This window comes from Triturus cristatus, chromosome 11, assembly GCF_964204655.1.
Source record: "Triturus cristatus chromosome 11, aTriCri1.1, whole genome shotgun sequence".
Lineage (NCBI taxonomy): Eukaryota > Metazoa > Chordata > Amphibia > Caudata > Salamandridae > Triturus > Triturus cristatus.
In genome coordinates, this window is record NC_140594.1 from 589,762,644 (window position 1) to 589,787,961 (window position 25,318).

General features: G+C 46.8%; 1 protein-coding gene across 1 annotated transcript in view; it reads left to right on the plus strand.

Annotated features, from left to right (window-relative positions):
• The window catches only part of GFRA2 (GDNF family receptor alpha 2), a 387,887-nt gene that overhangs the window by 321,689 nt on the left and 40,880 nt on the right, over positions 1–25,318 (plus strand). The window contains exons 5-7 of the mRNA XM_085633864.1: positions 21,870–21,979; positions 22,354–22,494; positions 24,131–24,306. Coding sequence (XP_085489990.1) covers positions 21,870–21,979; positions 22,354–22,494; positions 24,131–24,306 — 427 coding nt within the window. The remainder of the gene's footprint in view (positions 1–21,869; positions 21,980–22,353; positions 22,495–24,130; positions 24,307–25,318) is intronic.

Genomic DNA, 25,318 nt, shown 5'->3' on the forward strand with positions numbered 1-25,318 from the left:
CAAATCCTGCCCGAGTCCGGGGCTCCCATAGGAGGTCAGATGAGGAGGCTAGTGTCCGCTCTGCATCGTCTAAGCAACAGAGGGGATGAGGGGGAAACTGTAGCAACACATGCAGCATTTGTTATGTAGGCCGCAGGTATGACCTTTACAGACAGAGGCTCCATCCAGCCCCTATATTGGAGGAGGGTACACCGGAGAAAATGGTGGAAAGCAAAGTGTGTCACGTCACAGTGCATGACACAGAAGAACATGACCAATAACTGGATGGCTTCAAAATAAAACCACACAGTGATTGGCCATATTATGTAAAAGTACCGCCCCTGACTTTTCATGGTCTAGACGCCTACCACCTAGTAGCTGAACCCAATCCAGATGCTGCTCTTATGTTGCTTATGTTAGTAAACAACATAAAAGCAGCACCAGGACTGGTTGGAGCGGAATAGGCACTCCAGAGGAGACCGGGACCTGTGTCTGTAAGCACCCCGGTTACCTAACATTGTGCAGGTTAGAGAAACCTCAGGTGCGCATGTCAGTCTGGCCGTAGTAAGACACCAGTCCAGCCTGACATGCGCACTTTACCTCTATCCCTCGCCGGAGACCTCCCAGCCGCCAATCAAGCCCTACGCCACCCTCAAGTAGGAAGTTCTCTGTCCCCCGACGCAACAGAGAGTGGCAGCAAAATACAGGCTTAAAAAACATTAATTTAGAGTTTGTGGTGGCTCATGGGTTGCGGGGGTCAACATCCTTCTACCCAAATAAAGGAACCGCCCTTGGCCTGCGTTCTTTTGCTTTGGGGTGGCAGTGCTTAAACACGTACCTCATGAGTTTTCCAACATTTTCCTCCATTATGGACTTTTCATCCAAGGCAACCTTTCACTTACATCACTCAGCTAGTATGCACATTAATTATTAGTTCAGGTGATCCTTAATTGTTTAATTATTGATCTGAATTTCGGGTCACGTGATTTTCTTTGGGATGACTCTGTTCTCCTCCTCACAGTGCATAGATGCCACAAATCATGGTAACTGTGCACGATATGCATGATGGCATATTGCCTTGGAGATGTTATTCGCTTAAATGTCAGTTCTTCATTTATAATTCCGAATGTAGGCCCTCAATTGTCCTGAGGCCTTTTATTTATATTCCAGACACCCAGCGATCATTTTGTAATGCCATTCGCTAGTTTCACACATATCTTGGTCCTTCAAATTGAAGCTATCAGCTTTCATTTTATTGAGCTCACGCATTTGTCAAACGGCCAGAATGAAGGCAAATCAATAAAACACTTATTGAGAGTTGTCAAGTTGTTTCTGCTGCCACCGTCCTCTTCTGTGTTCAAACCTCTCATATAAGCACATGGCAAACTGTGTGTCAGGAAATAATGCCCCTCTGCTCTTGCAGTCTCCGGGGACAGTTTAATCCCAGAGTTACAGCATCAGTGTGTGTTAGTCACTAACAGATGTAAGTGTTTTTCATCCCCATCGATACAAATGGTGTGTGGCATGACAACACTGCTCCTTGGAGGGAGGCAGCGTTGGGCAATTGGGCTCAAAAAGTCCTTATTTTTTAGTGCAACTTGACAGCGAATGTTGTTCCTTGCTCTTTTAAGAGGCTTCCTTAAGCACACAACCGCAAAGACAGATGTTTTGGTGCTAGTTTTAAAAGATGAATGCAATAACAAAACAAAGTTACCTGGGGAACAGTCACGTTTTAGGTTGTTTGTGGAAAAGCATGAATTTGTCATTTATACCTAGTGATGGGCTATTTCAAAACTTCTGAGAGTTGAGACCAGCGTGGGCTGCATTTTATACCAACATGGCCGGTTTAGTTGCCATAATGGATATGGCCAGGTACTCCCTACACCCCCTCCTCCCCACAATGAAAACCCGTGACAGGGGAGAAGTCTTTGAAGGCAGGGGGCGTGACACCCCCCGGCCGTATTTATTATACGAAATTAATAAACATTAAAAATTACATTTTAAAAACACATAGCAGAAAATATACTTTACACCGATTACCAATAATAAGTTTACAGATATCAAGTGGCTAACCTTAACATAACTCTAATACAAAGGTTTCCTATCCATATCTAAACATATCATTATCAATCTTTACAAACTTTATTTTCTGCGTTACGAAAAATGGGCCTACGGCAAGGTCACTGACTGGTGTCAGATCCTTATCAAATTGTAACCACGCCCTCCAGCCGGATTGTGCATGCGCAGAGGGCCCATTCACCGTGAGGGTACTTCCACCCTGGTTACCCCCATACGCTCTATACCTGATCTCCATAAGGGGCACTTGCAGCCGCTGTGCACGTGCGGGATGGCAGTAGCTATATCGAAAATGATTGCGTGCAGCCAAGGAGTCTGGAACAAACACACCCACACCCACACCTGCACACACTCACACACCTGCACACATACACACACACACAACTATTCTTAGGAGGACTGGCCATAGACCTTAATGAAGTGTGTAATTCATATTTTAACTCCACACGCGCTTTGAACGTAGGGTGGGTTATAAAGCGGAACAAAGCAAATTTAAAGGCACTTTTAGTTTTTTGATACACTCGCTCGAAAGTACCCAAACACACTACCAGGACCAGTCCTCATAAAGCACCGGTACTCGCAAAGATAGTGATTTTCGGGTTCTGACAAAGAATACCCATGCTATGAGGACCGATCCGGCCCTCATAGTGTGGGTTATACATGCCCCCCCCCACACACACATTTCTCATACTAACCAATCCAGTATGTATTCCTGTGCAACTTTGGAGGAGACAAGTGCCAAGAATCCCTGGTCAGATGATGTGCCAACCGAATGCTACAGATAAGTTAGAAGATAGGGGCATAATCTTAGTGATACGTCCTTTATCATACAGTGATCATGAGGTACAGGCCTTTTTGTTCGGCAACTAGTAGAGAGACTGTATATTGGCTCTCTCTTTGTAAAATTGTATGATCAAAGCTGCACATGTACACAAACAATGGGCTGCCTGCCTATCCCTGTGTAGACTGTCCTGAGTTACAGAAAAAAACTCCTGTTTGATCAGAGGACTTGCAGGCTAAGATCAATAAAATATAGTCAGCCATATTGGATGCCTGTGTACTCAAAGAAACGAGAGTGGCAGCCATCTTTGGAACGGGGAACCAGGAACCAGTCCTTCTGGGCAAATCATTTAACCTCCACTTGCATAAAAACGTGTAATGCAATCTGTTGGTAATGTAAAGCACTCTAACTCCTTTGGGCTAAGTAAGTGAAAAAAAAACAGTTGTTGCTGGTTGTCATTAAAGAGCACAGCACCTACAGAACGATGCACCTTAAAAGATTAGTTCCCTCTGAAACTTTGAAGTCAGCTTTAGACCTGCATAGCTAGGTGCCTAGGCCCAACTTCTACTATTTCTGAATGCAGGCTATCCCTTTTGACTCATCCAGCTTCACACTTTATCTTACAAGAGGTTTGTACTTTTATGCTAAACTCTACCTGCAAGCCTTAAGTCAGGAGACTTAGAAGTGCCCTAACGTCTCCATATATTTTTAGGCCTTTTTTAATAACATGAATTAAGCCTTTTATCAATTATTCTAAAGAAATAACACTGCTTAAATATTATTTTCTGTGTGAGCTATACAAGTGTTAACTGAACTAAATATTCTTGAATATATATCATGAATACTGCCTGAAGATCAAAGCCTAAAACCGAGGTACTTTGCATTTCAGTGGATTTGGAGTAGTGCATGGCATTTTTGGACTCTCTTTTTTTCTTGATCTCTGTATCCCTTTCTCTCTCTTTTAATCTCACACATGCGCACACACACAAACTTGCATGTAGCATTTACATTATCATGCAGTAATACTGCCCCTGTACTGGGCAAATTGAACCCCATGGAATGTGAATTACCATACAGGACTAGATTTACTCCCCATAAAAGCCACTTGGAATTCCCAGTTCTGTTGGTTTAACCCATAGATTTACCTTCTGCTGTGAGCATGTGGTAAATGTATGCGTGGCTGCTGTGTGCGGTGGGGATCAGATGAGGCAGTTGTGGGGAGTAGGGCAGGGAAGTGGCCGATAAGGTCTAGCAGAGGGGTGCGTTGAATCAGGGCCGGACTGGGAACCAAAACCGGCCCTGGCAAAGTGCTCGGCCGGCCCCCGGGGAGTTGGGGGTGTGGACGAGCCGATTTCGGACAATTTTGTTATAGGGGCTGATATTGCAGCTATGCTGCAAATACAGCCCTGTAACAAGCACGGCCCCCCAGGGGCCCAAAACAGGCCCCCCAGGGGCCCAAAACCAGCTCCCACCCTAGTGGCCCACCGGGGAAATGCCCGGGACTCGATACGGCCAGTCCGGCCCTGCGTTGAATGCTGCTTTGTTGCCGGGAAAAAACGGGCAAGACGAGGCTTGGCTGTTCCTGCAGCCAAAGTCTCATGTGATGTTGCTGTGTAGAGTTACTGCCCAGTAAAATCAGGTCCGGAGTTCCACCAACCGGAAAACTGGGCGCTGGAACAGCAGCCCACTCATGAGCTCGCGGAATGGAATTTTATACATCAATCCTGATCTGCCAGACTCATAATCATGGCCTGAATGCCTTAAATGCACCATTTGCCACTATTTTCCCTGACAGATATTCCTTTGTCGGATAACTCCAATAACCCTTGTAAAGATACCATAAAATGTTATCCAATCATTGACATAGTTACTCTCCTGGTGTGAGGTAAAAAGTGTCACACATTTTCCTCCACGTATATGTAGTACTTTAACAGCATATCAAGAAGGCGTGACCCATGATTTGTGAATTTCGGACACTTCTTTTTGAAGCTTGGACCTCCTTTGGGTTCCTGTCCGACCTTAAAAGCATGTAATTACCCTGTCCAGCAGCTATGACTGAAGATACCATGCCTGCCTGTCTGGATTTCTGGGCCTCAAGCAGGCTCCGGGAGCTGGGCACAGAGACTGCCTGAGAGCGTGTTGCTGGAGTGGCACGTACCTCTCAAGCATTAGAATTACCTACTCCTTCTCACAGGTTTGAATGGGTGATCGACGTAGTCAAATACAGAACTATCAAGAGGCACAACTTTCAAAATGTAGCTGTTCTGTGCAGAGGCGCAACTAGATCCAAGTTTCGGGGGGGCTAAGAAAAAATGTTGGGGGGGCTAATTCTTTCAGCAATAGGCTGAGTGGAGATGCAGGGGCTCTAAGAAGGTGTGAAAAAACAACAAAGCCTCATTCATAAGCAAATGGTCTTTTAAAGACCTGAGAAGTACTTGGGTATGGCTGTGTGTGTACCCGGGAAGCTGTCTCAGCCTGGGCTGCCACACTCGATGAGGGGGGGGGGGCTGAAGCCCTTTGAGCCCAATGGCCATTGCGCGCCTGGTTCTGTGTGACTGCTAAAAGATCAAATTCACTGCATGTCCCACACCTGCCACACATTGAAGTCTCACGCAATATGTTGGTATCATGGCAGCCCCAACCTGATGAAAGAAGGAGGCAGACTCCTGTGATGTCAACCTGTGCCACCCCACTCTGTGAGTGAAGTCAAGCAGTCTGAGGCTGCCGGTTTGTGTGATGGCTGGTGCATGTCTATGAAGGAGCCTGCACCAGCCATCAGACGGAGGCCCTGATTTACAAGGCGCCTCCACACTAGTGCAGTGATGACAGGATTCTCTGCAATGGGAAACTGCTGTGCGGAGATCCTGCCACGAGTGCGGAGGCTCTTTGTGAATCGGGGCCTGAGTGTTCAGAGCTGGTAGCATTATAGCACTGACCTCAGACGGTGCCAATCCTCAGGGCCTGGCCGCGAGTGCAGAAGCTCTTTGTGAATCGGGGTCAGAGTGTTCATAGCTGGGAGCATTATAGCACTGACCTCAGACGCTGCCAATCCTCAGGGCCTCGCCGCAAGTGCAGAGGCTCTTTGTGAATCGGGGCTAGAGCGTTCAGAGCTGGGACCATTATAGCACTGACCTCAGATGCTGCCAATCCTCAGGGCCTCGCTGCGAGTGCGGAGGTTCTTTGTGAGTCGGGGCCAGTGCTCAGAGCTGGGAGCGTTACAGCACTGGCCTCAGACGCCTGCCACTCCTCAGGGCTTCTCCGTGAGTGTGGAAGCTCTTTGTGAATCGTGGTCAGCATTTTTAGAGGAGAGAGCTCTATAGCACTGGCCTCAGATGCTGCCATTCCTCAGGGCCTTGACGCGAGTTCTGAGGCCCTTTGTGAATCCGAGCCAGTGTTCATAGCTGGGAGTGTTATAGCACTGACCTCAGACACTGCCAATCCTCAGGGCCTCTCTGCGAGTGCGGAGGCTCTTTGTAAATTGGGGCCAGAGTGTTCAGAGCTGGGAGCATTATAGCACTGACCTCAGATGCTGCCAATCCTCAGGGGCTTGTCGCGAGTGCGGAGGCTATTTGTAAATCGGGGCCAGTGCTCAGAGCTGAGAGCATTACAGCACTGGCCTCAGACGCCTGCCACTCCTCAGGGCCTCCCTGTGAGTGTGGAAGCTCTTTGTGAATCGGGCCAGAGTGTTCAGAGCTGGGAGCATTATAGCACTGACCTCAGACGCTGCCAATCCTCAGGGCCTTGTCGCGAGTGTGGAAGCTCTTTGTGAATCAGGGCATCGCTGCGAGTGCAGAGGCTCTTTGTGGATTGGGGCCTGAGTGTTCAGAGCTGGGAGCATTATAACACTGACCTCAGACGCTGCCAATCCTCAGGGCCTTGCTGCAAGTGCGGAGGCTCTTTGTGAATCTGGGCCAGTGTTCAGAGCAGGGAGCGTTACAGCACTGGCCTCAGATGCCTGCCACTCCTCAGAGCTTCGCTGCGAGTGTGGAAGCTCATTGTGAATCTGGGCCAGTGTTCAGAGCAGGGAGCGTTACAGCACTGGCCTCAGACGCCTGCCACTCCTCAGAGCTTTGCTGCGAGTGTGGAAGCTCATTGTGAATCTGGGCCAGTGTTCAGAGCAGGGAGCGTTACAGCACTGGCCTCAGACGCCTGCCACTCCTAAGAGCTTCGCTGCGAGTGTGGAAGCTCATTGTGAATCTGGGCCAGTGTTCAGAGCAGGGAGCGTTACAGCACTGGCCTCAGACGCCTGTCACTCCTCAGAGCTTCGCTGCGAGTGTGGAAGCTCATCGTGAATCTGGGCCAGTGTTCAGAGCAGGGAGCGTTACAGCACTGGCCTCAGATGCCTGCCACTCCTCAGAGCTTCGCTACGAGTGTGGAAGCTCATTGTGAATCTAGGCCAGTGTTCAGAGCAGGGAGCGTTACAGCACTGGCCTCAGATGCCTGCCACTCCTCAGGGCTTCGCTGCGAGTGTGGAAGCTCATTGTGAATCTGTGCCAGTGTTCAGAGCAGGGAGCGTTACAGCACTGGCCTCAGACGCCTGCCACTCCTCAGAGCTTCGCTGCGAGTGTGGAAGCTCATTGTGAATCTGGGCCAGTGTTCAGAGCAGGGAGCGTTACAGCACTGGCCTCAGACGCCTGCCACACCTCAGAGCTTCGCTGCGAGTGTGGAAGCTTATTGTGAATCTGGGCCAGTGTTCAGAGCAGGGAGCGTTACAGCACTGGCCTCAGACGCCTGCCACTCCTCAGAGCTTTGCTGCGAGTGTGGAAGTTCATCGTGAATCTGGGCCAGTGTTCAGAGCAGGGAGCGTTACAGCACTGGCCTCAGATGCCTGCCACACCTCAGAGCTTCGCTGCGAGTGTGGAAGCTCATTGTGAATCTGGGCCAGTGTTCAGAGCAGGGAGCGTTACAGCACTGGCCTCAGACGCCTGCCACTCCTCAGGGCTTCGCTGCAAGTGTGGAATCTCATTGTGAATCTGAGCCAGTGTTCAGAGCAGGGAGCGTTACAGCACTGGCCTCAGACACCTGCCACTCCTCAGAGCTTCGCTGCAAGTGTGGAAGCTCATTGTGAATCTGAGCCAGTGTTCAGAGCAGGGAGTGTTACAGCACTGGCCCCAGACGCCTGCCACTCCTCAGAGCTTCGCTGCGAGTGTGGAAGCTCATCGTGAATCTGGGCCAGTGTTCAGAGCAGGGAGCGTTACGGCACTGGCCTCAGACGCCTGCCACACCTCAGAGCTTCGCTGCGAGTGTGGAAGCTCATTGTGAATCTGGGCCAGTGTTCAGAGCAGGGAGCGTTACAGCACTGGCCTCAGATGCCTGCCACTCCTCAGGGCTTCGCTGCGATTGTGGAATCTCATTGTGAATCTGAGCCAGTGTTCAGAGCAGGGAGCGTTACAGCACTGGCCTCAGACACCTGCCACTCCTCAGAGCTTCGCTGCGAGTGTGGAAGCTCATTGTGAATCTGAGCCAGTGTTCAGAGCAGGGAGCATTACAGCACTGGCCCCAGACGCCTGCCACTCCTCAGAGCTTTGCTGCGAGTGTGGAAGCTCATTGTGAATCTGGGCCAGTGTTCAGAGCAGGGAGCGTTACAGCACTGGCCTCAGACGCCTGCCACTCCTCAGGGCTTCGCTGCGAGTGTGGAAGCTCATTGTGAATCTGAGCCAGTGTTCAGAGCAGGGAGCGTTACAGCACTGGCCTCAGACGCCTGCCACTCCTCAGATCTTTGCTGCGAGTGTGGAAGCTCATTGTGAATCTGAGCCAGTGTTCAGAGCAGGGAGCGTTACAGCACTGGCCTCAGACGCCTGCCACACCTCAGAGCTTCGCTGCGAGTGTGGAAGCTCATTGTGAATCTGGGCCAGTGTTCAGAGCAGGGAGCGTTACAGCACTGGCCTCAGACACCTGCCACTCCTCAGGGCTTCGCTGCGAGTGTGGAAGCTCATTGTGAATCTGAGCCAGTGTTCAGAGCAGGGAGCGTTACAGCACTGGCCTCAGACGCCTGCCACACCTCAGAGCTTCGCTGCGAGTGTGGAAGCTCATCGTGAATCTGAGCCAGTGTTCAGAGCAGGGAGCGTTACAGCACTGGCCTCAGACGCCTGCCACTCCTAAGAGCTTCGCTGCGAGTGTGGAAGCTCATTGTGAATCTGGGCCAGTGTTCAGAGCAGGGAGCGTTACAGCACTGGCCTCAGACGCCTGCCACTCCTAAGAGCTTCGCTGCGAGTGTGGAAGCTCATTGTCACTCTGGGCCAGTGTTCAGAGCAGGGAGCGTTACAGCACTGGCCTCAGATGCCTGCCACTCCTCAGGGCTTCGCTGCGATTGTGGAATCTCATTGTGAATCTGAGCCAGTGTTCAGAGCAGGGAGCGTTACAGCACTGGCCTCAGACACCTGCCACTCCTCAGAGCTTCGCTGCGAGTGTGGAAGCTCATTGTGAATCTGAGCCAGTGTTCAGAGCAGGGAGCATTACAGCACTGGCCCCAGACGCCTGCCACTCCTCAGAGCTTTGCTGCGAGTGTGGAAGCTCATTGTGAATCTGGGCCAGTGTTCAGAGCAGGGAGCGTTACAGCACTGGCCTCAGACGCCTGCCACTCCTCAGGGCTTCGCTGCGAGTGTGGAAGCTCATTGTGAATCTGAGCCAGTGTTCAGAGCAGGGAGCGTTACAGCACTGGCCTCAGACGCCTGCCACTCCTCAGATCTTCGCTGCGAGTGTGGAAGCTCATTGTGAATCTGAGCCAGTGTTCAGAGCAGGGAGCGTTACAGCACTGGCCTCAGACGCCTGCCACACCTCAGAGCTTCGCTGCGAGTGTGGAAGCTCATTGTGAATCTGGGCCAGTGTTCAGAGCAGGGAGCGTTACAGCACTGGCCTCAGACACCTGCCACTCCTCAGGGCTTCGCTGCGAGTGTGGAAGCTCATTGTGAATCTGAGCCAGTGTTCAGAGCAGGGAGCGTTACAGCACTGGCCTCAGACGCCTGCCACACCTCAGAGCTTCGCTGCGAGTGTGGAAGCTCATCGTGAATCTGAGCCAGTGTTCAGAGCAGGGAGCGTTACAGCACTGGCCTCAGACGCCTGCCACTCCTAAGAGCTTCGCTGCGAGTGTGGAAGCTCATTGTGAATCTGGGCCAGTGTTCAGAGCAGGGAGCGTTACAGCACTGGCCTCAGACGCCTGCCACTCCTAAGAGCTTCGCTGCGAGTGTGGAAGCTCATTGTCACTCTGGGCCAGTGTTCAGAGCAGGGAGCGTTACAGCACTGGCCTCAGATGCCTGCCACTCCTCAGGGCTTCGCTGCGAGTGTGGAAGCTCATTGTGAATCTGAGCCAGTGTTCAGAGCAGGGAGCGTTACAGCACTGGCCTCAGACGTCTGCCACTCCTCAGGGCTTCGCTGCGAGTGTGGATTGGAAGCTCATTGTGAATCGGGGCCAGAGTGTTTAGAGGAGGGAGCGCTATAGCACTAGCCTCAGCAAGCTACATTTCACCAAAAAGATGAATTCCTGAAAACATTTTGTGGAATTTAAAAAAGTTGCAAACAAAATTTTGCCCACCTCTAATCCTAATGTCTTTTTTTATTTAAGCTATATTTCTCTTACATCTGGTAAGGACACTTTCGCAGTCCTGAATTTTCCTTCCCATTTACTTCAGCCATTTAATCTTATGATGTGTGGGTTCGAAGATGTGCAGGGGGAGATATATTCGTGTTCCTGTTTCACTCTTAGAGTACTATATCCCTTCGACCTCGGGGTGACACCTTGCATTGCACACACTCATTAACACTTATCAAGTACTTTCCTGTGGGATCTTTTTTTCTCTCTCTCTAATGACATCATTTCCACTTGTTCGACATAATAACGCGCATTAAATTAAGTGTGTCTGTCCCTCACCAAAGCTGTCTGCACTTTATCTGGTAATATTGTACTATACAATCCCTTAAGCAAAGAATCTTTGCACATTAGGGCAGCTTGGCCTGTCCAACCATAGGAGACGATTCACAAAGGCATTTATAAGTAGCCCAACCCCAATAGTGCTTAAAGTACTCAAAACTGCTTTTGTGAATTGGCCGTAAAAGATCTAAGATGGGAAGATAATGGTATATTCATATTCAATTGGTAGAAATAGAACGGACTGTGCTCCTTTGACAATTGGTTGGACATTTTGAGCCAGTCCAGGTGAAAATTAGGTTATGCTGGCATCATTTGCGTCATTTTGGGAATTTCAGAGCACACACCTTAAATTACACCAAAATGGCAGTCATCTAGTTATGCCGCAATTTATGGCCAAAATGTAAAGCAGGAGTGCTGGAACAATGCGACAACTAGAATGCAAACAGCTGCTGTGCGTAGCAGTGTTGTTTTTCACTCAATGATTTTGCACAAAATGCGTCTTTATATAAAAAATTGCACAACCTTAATTTTGAGGCCCTTTCACAAAAGTATTTAGAAGTATGTGAAGTAGTACTGCTTCACATACCGATAAATTGTTTTGTGAATTTCCCTACAGCATCTAAGATGCAGTAGCGGCAGGCAGGCATGAGGGTGGAGGTGTGGGGTGAGGGTGGTGGGGGCGAGAGGGGAGCATGGGACAAAATAAAATAGGGAAAAAAACTCTTACCTCTTTCGCCATCCGCGTTTTCCCTCTGCTTCTCTGGGAGTCTTGGAACCAGGAAGCATGCAGGCTTCCCACAGTCAATCAAAACGCTGCATTACAGTGTTATGTTGTGATAGGCTCCCCTAAGCCAATCACAACGCTGCAATGCAGTACTGTGATTGGTCTGAGTGCTGTGGATCGGCGCTCAGATGGGGACTGGGGGCCTTTGCATGTTCCCCACCAGGCTGTGTAATGCAGCCTGATGGGGAACATACAAAGTGTGCATGACCTTTTGGCCGGGCCAAAAAGTCATGCACACTTGGAGTGTGCAAACCACTCCTCCCCCTGTGCCTCCAGCCCCACCCTGCCCTAACCCGCCCGAACCTGAGAAAAATAAAACAATAATTCCTGCTCAAAGAGCAGTGGGGCGACGCTCCTCTGCCTTAGCGGAGAAGCCACCCCTGATAAGATGGGAGTAACGTTGGAATGCTATGACATTTTTCATATACAATTAGTTCAAGTAAAGAAAGGGCTGTGCACCTTTGCACTTTTGTTAATAGGGAGTTGGACATTTTGGGCAGATTCCCACAGACATTTATGAGTCTGTCACTAGTACTCCTGTAGTACTACTGGATGTACACATGGAGGCCTTTGTGAATCGGTCCCATAATGTCTGGAGCTTTTTCCAAAACACTCTGTTGGAAATTTGTCTTTACCAAGCAGTGTGTCTGCCAATTCAATGTGTTTGAGACACTAAGTCATGCACATGTTTGTGCTGGCATAATCACAAATTTAGGGTGCTTTGGCCTAACGTTCCATAAAAATAAGTAGGAGAAAAGATGGGACTGTAGCAACTGTAAACCATGACCTGCACCCTACACCTCCTAAATATCATTTAAAATAAAAATTTCCTAGGATGGACGGATGAGCAGCGGCGGCCGGCACAGGTAAGTGCGGTGAGGAGGGGCGAGGCAGGGGGAGAATCCGACAGACGACGGAAGAGGTATTATTTATTTATTTAATTATACATGTTCCATCACGTGTCGACTTCCCCCCTCCCACCCAGACCCCGTCCCGTCCATCCACGTGCTTACATGTGCCTCCCGCTGCTGCGGATGAGTCACTAAGGGTGGTAACTCAGCCTTTTTTAGCACTTGCCACAGTAAGAAATATCTATTCTCTACCTTAGGCAATCAATAGTCTATGTATTTGGAGGGGCCTTTACAGCACAGACCTTGTGCTGCGATTGAAGTGTTTCAGTACATCCATTTGTAAGTAGGGTAATGTGTTGCTGTGCATATGTTCCCCCACATAATTGTTCTATTCAGCCTTGCAGCCCATCCTCTGAGAAAACAGCAGTTTTGGGGAAAAGAGCGGGCTTGGTGATGAGACATGCCACCTAGTGTGGCTAAGTACCCAGAACCCCTAAAATTAACTTGCTTGAATAAACAGATCTAGGTACAATTAGATTTTTTTGTGGATATCTGTATACAACAGCTGGAACCCACACCCTGTTTTTCCAGTCTGTTTTCTTTGTATAAGGTTCTAAAGATTCAAAATGTTCAGCAATGCCTATGCAGCATCTAGGACTGATTTCAGGGAATTATCCATTTCTGAGAACTGCACAGCTGTTAAATCGTTCACCATACACAAATTTATGACACACCGCGGATAAATGATGAGAGAGAACTAAATATGTCAGATGTCACTCTCATGTAATTATATGTCTGTGTACTATTTGAAATAAATTAGATGAATCAGAAGTGATGTTCCCTCCATGTCACTCAACATTTGCATTGCTGAAGGAAGAGGAAAATTGTGGTAAGCCTGGATTACTTACAGATAACGGATAGCTATGTCTTGAAGGTACATAGATGTGGGTTTGAAAATATTAAATGTAAAGTTATATACTTATATTCATGGTATTGTGGTCCTTGATATTCTAGCTGTGATATTTCTTTAGGACTATATTTATGTATATATTATTCTGACATTCAACCCATGGATAATGCTTACTTAGATGCAAAAGAGAATTGCTAAAGATGGACTAGGTATAGTTAGTCCCTGGTTTTAGTTAAGGATGTTTAGTAAAAGGGAGAGGCAAAAAATGGAGCCTCTGTCTCAGGTTGAACTCAACCTCAAAGATCAAGGGGTGGGATAAGAAAGAGTAGACCGTATAAAGAACAGCACCGTTAAGAAATCTGGGCATTCACCTCTGCCAACTGGGCATACTTGGCATTACAAAGTATGTATTTGTTGGGGGTGTAGTACTTATGCACAATAAGACAGAAAAGCATGTTTCTTAGTATACTCAGAACAATTGTTTAACTTGATAACCCTAAATTCTTAAAATGATCTACTTTGATAATGGATCCCTCTTAGGGTTAATGGACTGTACAGCTGGAGAGCAGTCATTTTTAGGTCTCGCTGAGTCAGCGCGCATGCCCTGCTCGGAGAGACTTTAGTAGGTGAGTTTTCAAAGTGCTGCTGGCTGGCGACAAGATTGCGTTCACTCGAGCGTACACGTGCGAACTGCCAGCCTTCAGCGCCATCTGTCTTTCCTCTCGCTAGCTCCCTGCCTCCGCCCCTCCCCCTGCCTTCGCGCTTACAAGCGTTCGGGATTCTCCCAGTGGGTGCATCTCCGTCAGGCAATATCACGCCCACCTTAAATGTATCTTCCATCGCTGCCTCAACGTGCTTTCTCTTTCCACAAACTCGATGTTTGTGTTCCTTTATTTTGAGATGCTTTTAGTATTACTGTTTTGTGACTTAAGGAACATTACGGAAATGTTACCGTGAAACTGGACAACGTTCACAGTGTTTATTTCTGATCGCAGCGGCTGCTTCATGTCCGTTGCACCATTCAGGGAGACTTTCATTGGTGCTTTCATGAGGACATGATGAGGAAGCTGGAAACTTTTGGCACATTCTCTTTAAAAGGAGAGCATGTTGGCGACTGCTAGGCAGATTAGACCTATGTTGCGCTTTAGATCTCAAAGCGCTATGGTGGGTGCAGCAGTTATAACTCATGAAATATGGGGTGCAACTCACAAGGAGGGGGCAGGTTTGAGTGCACATTGGTTGCAATCGAACTCTTAAGATGATGGGCTGTGTGTATCCCTTATCAACACTCAGTCTTCTCTAAGTGATCTTGTTTTGTTTTTGTTGTTGTGTCAATGCTTTGCTGCGCCTGTTTGACTTACAACGTGCTTCTCTTTCTCCAAACTCGATGTTTGTGTTCCTTTATTTTGAGATGCATTTAGTATTACTGTCACACACACAACCACAACCACACACATAACCACAACCACACAACCACACACACAACCACACATACACACACACAACCACACACACAACCACAACCACACACACACACACACACAACCACACCCAACCATCCAACCACACACACACAAGCACATACACAAACACACAACCACACACACACAACCACAACCACAACCACACCCATCCACACCCAAACACACAACCACACACACACACAACCACAACCACTCACACAACCAAACACACACACAGACACACAACCACACACACAACCTCAAACACAACACACACACAACCACATGCAACCACAACCACACACACAACCACACACACACAACCACACACACACACAACCACACCACACACACACACACACAACCACACACACAACCACACACAACTACACACACAACCACACACAAAGCCACACACACAACTACACACACAACCACACATACAACCACACACACACACAACCACACACACAACCACAAACACAACACACACACAACCACACACACAACCACATACACACACACACACAACCTCACCCAACCACACACACACAACCACAACCACACACACAACCACAAGCACACACAACAACAACCACACGCAACCACAACCACACACACAACCACACACACAACCACACACACACAACCACACAACCACACACACACACACAACCACACACACAACCACACACACAACCACACACAACTACACACACAACCACACACAAAACCACACACACAACCACACACACAACCACACATACAACCACACACACACACAACCACACACAACCACACAGCCACACACACATAAACACACACAACCACACACACACTCAACCACACACAGACTCAACCACACACACACACAACCACACTCACACACAACCACACACACTCACACACACACAACAACACATACACACACAACCACACACAACCACACACACAACCCCACACACAACCACACACACAACCCCACACACAACCACACACACACAACCACACACACACACAACCACACACACACACACACAACCACACACACAACCACACACACAACCAACCACAACCAACCACACAACCACACACACAACCACACACACACAACCACACCCACCCACACAACCACACCCACAACCACACACCACCACACACAACCACACACACAACTACACACAACCACACCCACAACCACACCCACAACCACACACACACGCACAACCGCACACTCAACCACAACCACACACACAACCACAACCACACACACAAATGGAGGAGACATCTACAGCAGGACCTTCAGCGCGATCAGGACAGCAGAACCACCGGCACGACCTGGGCAGCAAGAAGTTGTCACTGGAGACATTGTGATCCTATGAACAATAGTATCATCAATGATCTAATCCAAACTGTAAACTGTGACAAATAACATCCCTATATATTGCAGTACCCCAAAAACAGAAACAAGCATTGGCATAGCCAATAGGTCTTGCCTTTGGGACCTTATAAGTGTTTTGCCATGCAACAGTTGTTGTTGCACCAAGGAAATTGTGCTGAATAACTAAATACTTATGAAGTCCCAAAAGCGAGACCTATTGTCTATGCCAATGCTTGTTCTATCAGGTATTGCAAAAATGCACTGTATGACTTTATTTATATCCTTCTGCACTTCTATACTTATTGCATATTGAAGTATTGTTTGGAAAAGAGATACTTTCACTAAGTGAGGAAATGATACAATCGAAACATAGCACAGTAACAAAGCAGTGATGTTCGAATACTTAGGAAGACATTATTCCCTTGACGCACTGCAACAGGTGAAGCCCATATACCTTAAGGAATATTCCCCATCTCTTTGCTCTACTTTACCAATATTGGAGTCACAATTTAGCTGATGGTAAATGGTATTCACTTAGAGTGTTTATTTACATTTCTTCCTAGCAATGTGTACTTTTATATTGGTATTTGCTGTTAAATGTATTTATCAATGTTTTATCTGCCAACAAACACTTCTGTGTTTGTTGATATACTATCCAATTAAAATGTAAATTTAATTACTAGTAAAGGAGGGTCTGGAATGGGCCTGCCTGGCCAATTTGTGACAGAGCATTTATAAGGGAACACCTGGGCTGAAGAACTTATCCACCCACTTCCATTGTTTAAGCTCCCTGTGGAGGCATTACAGGTGCATTGGCATCAGACCCAAAGGTGTGAGAGGCCACCAAAGGGTGTGAAAGGCCAGCTCCACCCCAATTATTACTTGCTTTTCTTGCTTAACTTGGTAGTAGGCAGGTCATTTTATTTGCTTGTGTCAGGGCCATTAGCATGCTTTTTTTTTGCGGCATGCTGGCTAGCAGTATTCACACAGTTTAACACTGGTAGTCCAAAACTCAACCGCCTCCTATTCAGGTCCAATTAAAGTTTGGATAAGTGAGATCTGAGACAATGATTTATAGTTAGAGAAGAAAAGTAACATTTTGCTACCTCCCACCTGACATGGAACTATTTCTGGAGCTTTTCCACAGTTATAGCACTAGTTGATCAAATGTGGAATCCCTGATACTCACTCTATTGACTGTGGGTATGCTGGCCATCAGAAATTTCATTTCCATGTATGACATGAATGCTTCCGGTGGATGGTTGTGGACGGGAGGGGGAGCAGAAGAGCGTGAAGCATCCATCTTAGAAGGGGGGGCGGTAAATTCTGCTCCACCAGTGGAGTTTGCAGAGTTTTGCCCAATCCGTGCTCCATGAAAAAACTCTGCAAATTACCACCTGGCAGAATTTCTCTTGTGTGTGGCTCGCCAACGCTAAGTTGGCAGGAGTGAGCAAAAAAAATTAAGCACTAGGATAAGTCCCAGCACTATTTTTCAACGCGGGCAGTCGCGGCAGGTCGCTACCATTTACGATAAGAATTCAGCCGCTCAGGTAGAGAATCTACTTGAACATAAATAACTAAAGTGTAGTGGAGGGTCCTAGGGATATTTACAGACCAAACATGGATTACTTCCCCAATCAATAATTACAAAACAAAAACCTTATCCGGGGGTCTGCTGCAACCTAAATCCTATCTGGGAAGATAACTCAGAACATGTATAACAAGTGGAGTACTACAAGAGGAAAGTATATAGAATGAAGAAACCCTCAGGAAATCAGATTCCCATCACTTACTGAAGTGATCAAGATCATCATCTGGGTATCCTTCCTACCATCCACTGTACCTCTTGATCATAGAGGAAATTCTAGTGGATTGTATCTCAAATGGGTCATGAAGGAACAACAAAAAGGAGAGAGAGAAAAAAGCTCTCAAACATCACATAGATGTGATCACAGACAGTATGTGGGAGTGATAGGCACAGTGCAATGTGGGAAAGTGAGGTTAAGAAAGGATTACAGGAAAGAAAAAACTTTTATTTGGATATCTCTTGTAAACCCTATTAAAAACAGTGCAAAAGCAGTTTTCAAACATAACTGCTTGTAAGTAAGGTGATACTCACTCTATTGACTGTGGGTATGCTGGCCATCAAAAACTTCCTTTCCATGTATGACATGGTTGCTTCCGGTGGATAGTGGTGGGCGGGAGGGTGCGAGCAGAGGAGCGTGAAGCATCATTCTTAGAAGGGGGGGCGGTAAATTGCGCTCTGCCACTGGAGTTTGCAGAGTTTTGCCCACTCCGTGCTCCTCATGGAACACGGAGTTCCCAAAAAACTCTGCAAACGCCACCTGGCAAAATTTCTCTTGTGCATGGCTCACCAACGCTTAGTTGGCAGGAGTGAGCAAGAAAAATTAAGCGCTAGGACAAGTCCCAGCGCTATTTCTCAACGCGGGCAGTCGCGGCAGGTCGCTACCATTCACGATAAGAATTCAGCCGCTCAGGTAGAGAATCTACTTGAGCAGCAGAAATAATCACCATCCTTTGGCGCAGCCCGTGGTGCCATCCGCACTGATTTTATAGTGCAGAACAAGCTCCTAGCGGTAAAAATCAGTGCGAGCAGCACGACTTGCCAGAATTCTGTCGTTCATGGAACTCCGTGGAATCTCGTGGGGCTTTTATGGAACTCCGCAGAATTTTGCAAAGTAAAAGTCTGCAAGTTCCACCCACCCCTGTATCTTAAAAGAGTGTTAGGCCTTTGGCAAACACTGGCTCTTGTCACAGGATTTTATTGTGGTATGTAATGTTATGTGAGATTTGTATACTGCTGACCTGGCATTAGTATGGTCTTGCGGCACTGTCGGGAGTAGGAACCTTCATGGTCTCTTTTAGAGAATTCTGTCACAGCATGTAGTGTATTTTCTGTTTGAGCAGCATCAGAAGTAGTGTTGGTTTGGTAATATTTCGTTATAAGCATTAGGCAATATGTTATAATCAGTAGTTCCAGTTTCGTCGTAAGAAAAAATTATATATGTGCATAAAAGAACAGTGAAATATATTTAGTGAGATTTGTATATATCTTTTTGGAATACCATTGTATGCTAACAAACAAAAAGGAATACAAAATAAGGGGATTATCTTTTCAAGCGAACAAAGTATTTGAAGGTGCTAGTTTGGCTTCACTTTACTTTACAAAATCACTAAATTACTCAACATTTGAAGGGAAATTATTTGTTTTAATTATGCAAAATGTGAAAGTAAATCAGCTGCTATGACAACTGAATAATTAGGTCTGTGAAGACCCCTTACTACACTATTCAGTAGTTCGAATGAAGTCAGAGGCCACTTGGTCACTGAACGCTCACTGTGGTTTTAAATCAGCCCGCCAGTGGTTACTGCACATAGTACAGAGCTAACATCTCACAACAAAGCTATACGGAATAGTTTTTATCCAAAACCGCGTTTCATGGTGACTTATTCCCTGTATCAGTCGCCTCGTACTGCATTCATGTTCCATTTATATAGTGCTTCATACCTCAGATGAGTCACAAAGCACTTTTGCGAACCGGTAGTATGTTCTATGAAAGTGTCTTTTATGTGGCATTTATGGGATGTGTTGTGATGTTGTGGAAGAGGGCTGGAGTGGTCCTCTTACTGTGTATTTGCCGTTACTTTAGGGCATGTAGTGAAGCTAAAGGAGTGATACAGAGAATGGTAGGACATAGATACAAGAGTGTGGTTGGGGGGATGCAGGTAAATGTGTGGCAGACAGATTCCAAGATTTACAGAAAAGGTTGTTGCTCTTTAAGTAGTTATGATTGACTCCGACACCTGGGTGTGCTGGGTTAATGATTAACCCTGGGCGTAGTTTGCAAAATAGCACTTCGCGAAGCTACGCAAAGTGCACTTCGCACTACGCGAGCTACGCGTAGCACTTCGCGAACTGCGTAGTACCGTGTTCGCACTGTGCCAGATGTCGTTTTCAATGATTGCACAGTGCGGACAAGCAACCGGCACTGTGATCATTGAAAATGGCATCTTGCACAGTGCGAGCTGTAGTTTTCTGCTGCTCGAGTAGATTTTTACTCGAGCGGCAGCTTTCTCAACGCGAACTGGTAGTTTATAATCGCGAGCGGTCGCGAGCATACGCGACCACTCGCAATGAGAAACCTGACTTCCTCGCGTTGGGAATCTCGCCGGGAGGTTTATTTTCCATGCTCGCCATCGCCAACTTGATGTTGCTGATCGCGAACAAGGAAAAAGTCTTGCCGGGATGTCATTTTGCTTGTACGCGGTCGCCAACTTGACGTTGAGGACCGCGAGCAAGCAAAAAATGACCGCAGCACTACGCAACACTACGTTACGCGTGTTCGCACTGTGCTACGTGCAATTCACGTAGTGCGAAGTAGCGCGAACTTCAAAAACTACGCGAGCGTAGCGTAGTGCTTTGCCCAGGCTTATTAATGATGTAGTCAAGTTTCCCTACACCGGTAACATGGAAGCTGATTGGGAAGGAATAAGGGAGCACTAAGAGAAGTCAATCTGCAGGAGAATGAAAACTGCCCAGAATGAGTTTGCGGTGTAGGTATGAAATGTTGTGTAAGCAAAATCAAGATGCCTTACAATCACAGCCAAAATATCGAGGACTAAAATATCTACTGGTAAGTGCATGTAGCGTTTCAGTACTAAACTCCATATATATGTACCTTAACAATATATATATCTTAAATGTATGAAGATGTGGAGGAAAGAATAGTACATCTATTTTTGAATACGATTTTAAGGTATTGTGAAATTTTCTGCTCCTTATTCAACCTGATGCTGCTACATTCACTACTGCTGGCTTCCAGCAGGCATAAGAAGCAATGCCTGATGCCTCACAAAGCCTGTGGCTGGGGCAAAGTCAATCTTGCATCAAGTTTGGATCGTGAAATCCATTAGGGCTGTGGTACCATGCCCACAATATTAAATGAACTTGACTTTAGTTGGCAGATCCTGAATTTCAGCGTTGGGAAGCTCGTGCTTTTCAATGTGAAATAGTATTCTAATAGAAAAGAGTGGAAAATGACTTAGCAATATATTTCAAGTGTCTCCCGAGAGAAACATGTGTCGGCTCTGAGTAAAGCTGAGTATGAACTCAGAAATCAGCAGCACATCATTACGGAAACTTGAAAAATCTGTCCACTGATTATGAAGGATCTATTCTATTGCCACATGCATTGTAGAAATAAATGATAGTATTACAATGAAAATATGATAACCAGTTAGGAATAATTAGAAGCACAAAAGTCTATATTTATGAAAACATAATGAAAATTATGAAGAATTGTAGGTCTCGTTAATGAAGCAACTATGGAACTAACCAGATACATTCAAGCGGCACACTATGTTTCAGTGCCTTCAAAGGGTATATGAATGCGAATATCTTTAAGGTTCAATCTGAGCATCACATGAGTTGATTCAACCTCCACCCTCCTGGCTTTCGAGGCGGTCTTCACATCCCAGTAAGCCGGCTGAGTGACAAGGAGGAGACGCAATGGAATAGTAGGGTCATATTTGCCATAATCAGGAACATTTGGTCACTATAGGATCAATGAACCATGAATAACTTATACAAACACAATGAACATTTGAGGATCTGTCACAGACTGTTTAGCGACCAGTAAAGAGTTGACAGGAGAGATGTTCCTCTCAGCTGTTGAAAGTGTTGACGTTGCCTGCTGTTCCCTTCTTTTCATGAACACTGCTCCATCTATTTCTCCCCTTGTGTCTCCACCATCCAGGTCCAGGCTGGCGGACTATCACTCCAACTGCCTGGCGTCCTTCCTCACGCCCAGCAGCTGCCCTACTGACAACTACCAGGCCTGCCTGGGCTCCTACGCTGGCCTCATAGGTGAGTCTCTCTACCTACTCTTTTCTCTTAGAGAATGAGCGGGAGAGTTGAGGTGGAACCCAGTGTAGTATGAAAGAAAGAAACCACAAAACCCTTCTGACTGCTCAATGCCAAGTTATGTAATTTTAAATTATGTTTATGTGTTGGTATATTATGTTTTTATCTTATGTTACGTGTCATAATTATGGAGAGCTTCTACCAATGTGTGGACTTTTAGCGCTTCCTCCTGGCCCGCAATCTGCCTACTTTGTCCAAGTGGTTGCAGCGTTGTCCAAACAGATGTTAGTGTGGCATATGACGGATCTCGTGGCCCCTATCATTATCCCATGTTCTACTTCTGGCAGCTGATCAGTAATCCTTTCCCGTCTCTCCAGGCTTTGACGTGACGCCCAACTACGTGGAATCCAGCACTGCCAGCCTCACCGTGTCCCCTTGGTGCACGTGCAAGGGGAGTGGAAACCTGGAGGAAGATTGTGAGAAGTTTGTGAAAGACTTCATGGATAATCCATGCCTCAGTAAGAAAAAGAAACCTTTTCTTCACATTTAGCATTCGCAATTGTATAGGTGGTGCATGACTAAATACAATGTAAGGCGTGCACAGGTTCCAACACGGAAGCCCCAGTGCTGTTCGGGACAGTGTGGGATGACTGGCATTGAAGACCCTTGTGTCTCGAACAGCAGAGAGGCGTATGAGGCTTCACATTCAGAGATGAGAGAGTCACCAGCACACAGATGCAAGACCTTAAAGATCAGAGCAGTGAGGGGCACAAACAGGAAAATGCAAGAGGATTTACAATTAAATTTAAAATCAGAGCTGTGAGGGTTTGCGAGCAGAGAGATATCAGCATGTAAAACTACAGATATTAACTACAGATATGTGGTGGTCATTAGCACATAGATGTAAGGGGATGGAAGCAGAAGGATGTAATGTGTATATGAAGAAAGATGCAAGGGTGTACCGGCTGTGCGATGTGAGTGGTTGGCAACTGAGAGAGTTGAAAGAGTACTAATCAAGGGATGTGAGAGAGCAACATCTGGCAAATTTGAAAGTATAACAGATGGTAGATGTTAGTCGGAAACAATTAGAGAGATGTGAGGGGGACACAGGCAGAGAGGGAGTACAAGATGAGACATGTGATGGAACAGGATTAGAAATATGTAGGGCACAAGATGAGAGATGTGAAGGGATATAGCGCAGAGATTCAACAGTAAAATTCTGAGATGTGTGGGAACAAGGGGGGAGACGTGTGAGACACAAGCTGAGAGGTGTGATAGGGGCAGGGTGAGGCATGTGTCTAAGGACACCTACTACCAGTGTTAGGAGACATATCCCTCCACATCCTGTGAGAGCTGAGTGGGCACATGATGTGTGGACAGCATTTACTACAGGATTTTTGAAGAGGTCATGCTATGAGTGGTGATCAAGCGGTCCTATGAACTGTTAGGGGTCATATGCAGTGAGACCTAAAAGGAGAATAAAATGAGAGAAATGAGGGAGTTTTGCACTCTAAAGCAAATGTAGAAAAGCATGAGAAACTGAAGAGGAACTGGCCTAGCAGATGACTCCACCATGTTCCCACCTGCTCCTGGAGCTGTCCACTGTAGGCTTAGTTGGCTCTCCGACGATAAGTCCCTTTCATAGGGTAAACCTTCACCTAAACTTCACGCCCAATATCATCACTGCTGCCTTTCATTCTGAAGGAGTCTCCCCACCAAAAATTATTCAGAAATGAAATCTTATCTGGGAAGTAGCTCATCCCCAATCCAAGGAAGTGGGGAAATTCTGGATCGGGATAGACCCTCCCCAATGACAAAGATCATTCTCTATCACAATAGAAGCCCCCTCCGAAGAGAAGATTCTCTGTATGAGAATAGAATCCCTCCCTCTATAGGAAGGAGGGCTAGGCTGTGCTCCTTTATGTGGACAGAATTTATATCAAACTATCCCATTCATAAAGGGTTAAACTCTGTTTCAGGTTTTAACTCCTCTCCTCCCTCTCCCAACCCCCTCAAAATGGAGACTATATCAAAATAAACCTTAACAACTAAAAGGGGCAGTCTCTGATGTATATAAAAATTAAAATAATTATCTCTACCAATACCTTCTCTATTACAATTTCCTCCTCTCCCTTTGATGTTTCATTTTTGTAGGAAATTCCATTCAAGCCTTTGGAAATGGTACAGATGTCAACCTGGCACCGAAACACCCCTCCCCGGTGGCAACTGCGCCTTCCAAAACAGAAGAAAGCCCAGCGCTGCCACCTGACTTGAATGACAGCAACACCATATATGACAACAGTCTCATCACTACATGTGCATCTATACAGGTAAGGAATACAGCGGGTCCTGTCTGCATGCCTTATGAACCAGACAAGAAACCTTCCCATGCACATAAGGGTCATCTCTGACTTCAGCTCTGTGCACAGGAAAGAAACAAGCAAGAACCCTATCTGTTTTTATATAAGAGCTGCCCCAGGACTCTCCTTTTATGCTGCGAATTGGGGTCTGTGAACTTTGTCTATTTGTAGATAAGGCCACCCAAAACAGGACCCTGTCTGTGTGCAGGAAAGCACCACCTAGGGGTCCTGTCTGTACGTTGGTATGGACCACTTGAGAACTATGCCTGTGTGCAGGTAAGGACAAGCTAAGTGACATGTTTGTAGGTGAGGACTACCTAAGTGCCCTGTCTGCGTGAAGGTAGGGACGTAATGTCCTCTGTCACACTGGCACGCAGGTTATAGACCACCATACAATAAAACAGACCTCAAGTCTTTGCAGAAGCATGACCTGCAAGTAGGAACCGAAATGCCACATTTCTGGTTAGGTTGCTGCCTGCCCAGCCATGCTGTTTGTCATTGTGTTTGTTCTGTCGCATGTTATCTAGTCTAAGTAGCTGGCATTCTTACCCTCTGCCAAAGAATCACAAATACCACTTTTAGATGTGCTGCCTAATTTACAGACAACACCTAGCCCAGGCAGCGGGAAACATGAACCCACTTCAGAAAGTATTTGCTAAGGCTTTGGACACGCGCTGGGTGTCGCAAAGTAACATAAAGTATTGTGTTGATTAAAAAAAAGATTGTGGGGACAGCACCGCATTACACAGTTTTGCATGAGTGCCTGCACAACCCTTGGTAGATCTAGGCCTTTGTCTACAACACAGTAAACTGTCTGGCTGATAAGACTCTTGTTCACCACAGTGGCCCGCAATCAGTCCAAAGGGGCTCTGATTAACACAGGCGATCTCGGAGAAACTTCCGTGGGTTCATATAGAATGAAAATGAATGCTATAGCAGAGAATCCACTGCAAAGAACTGACAAAAAGTCAGCGCAACATAT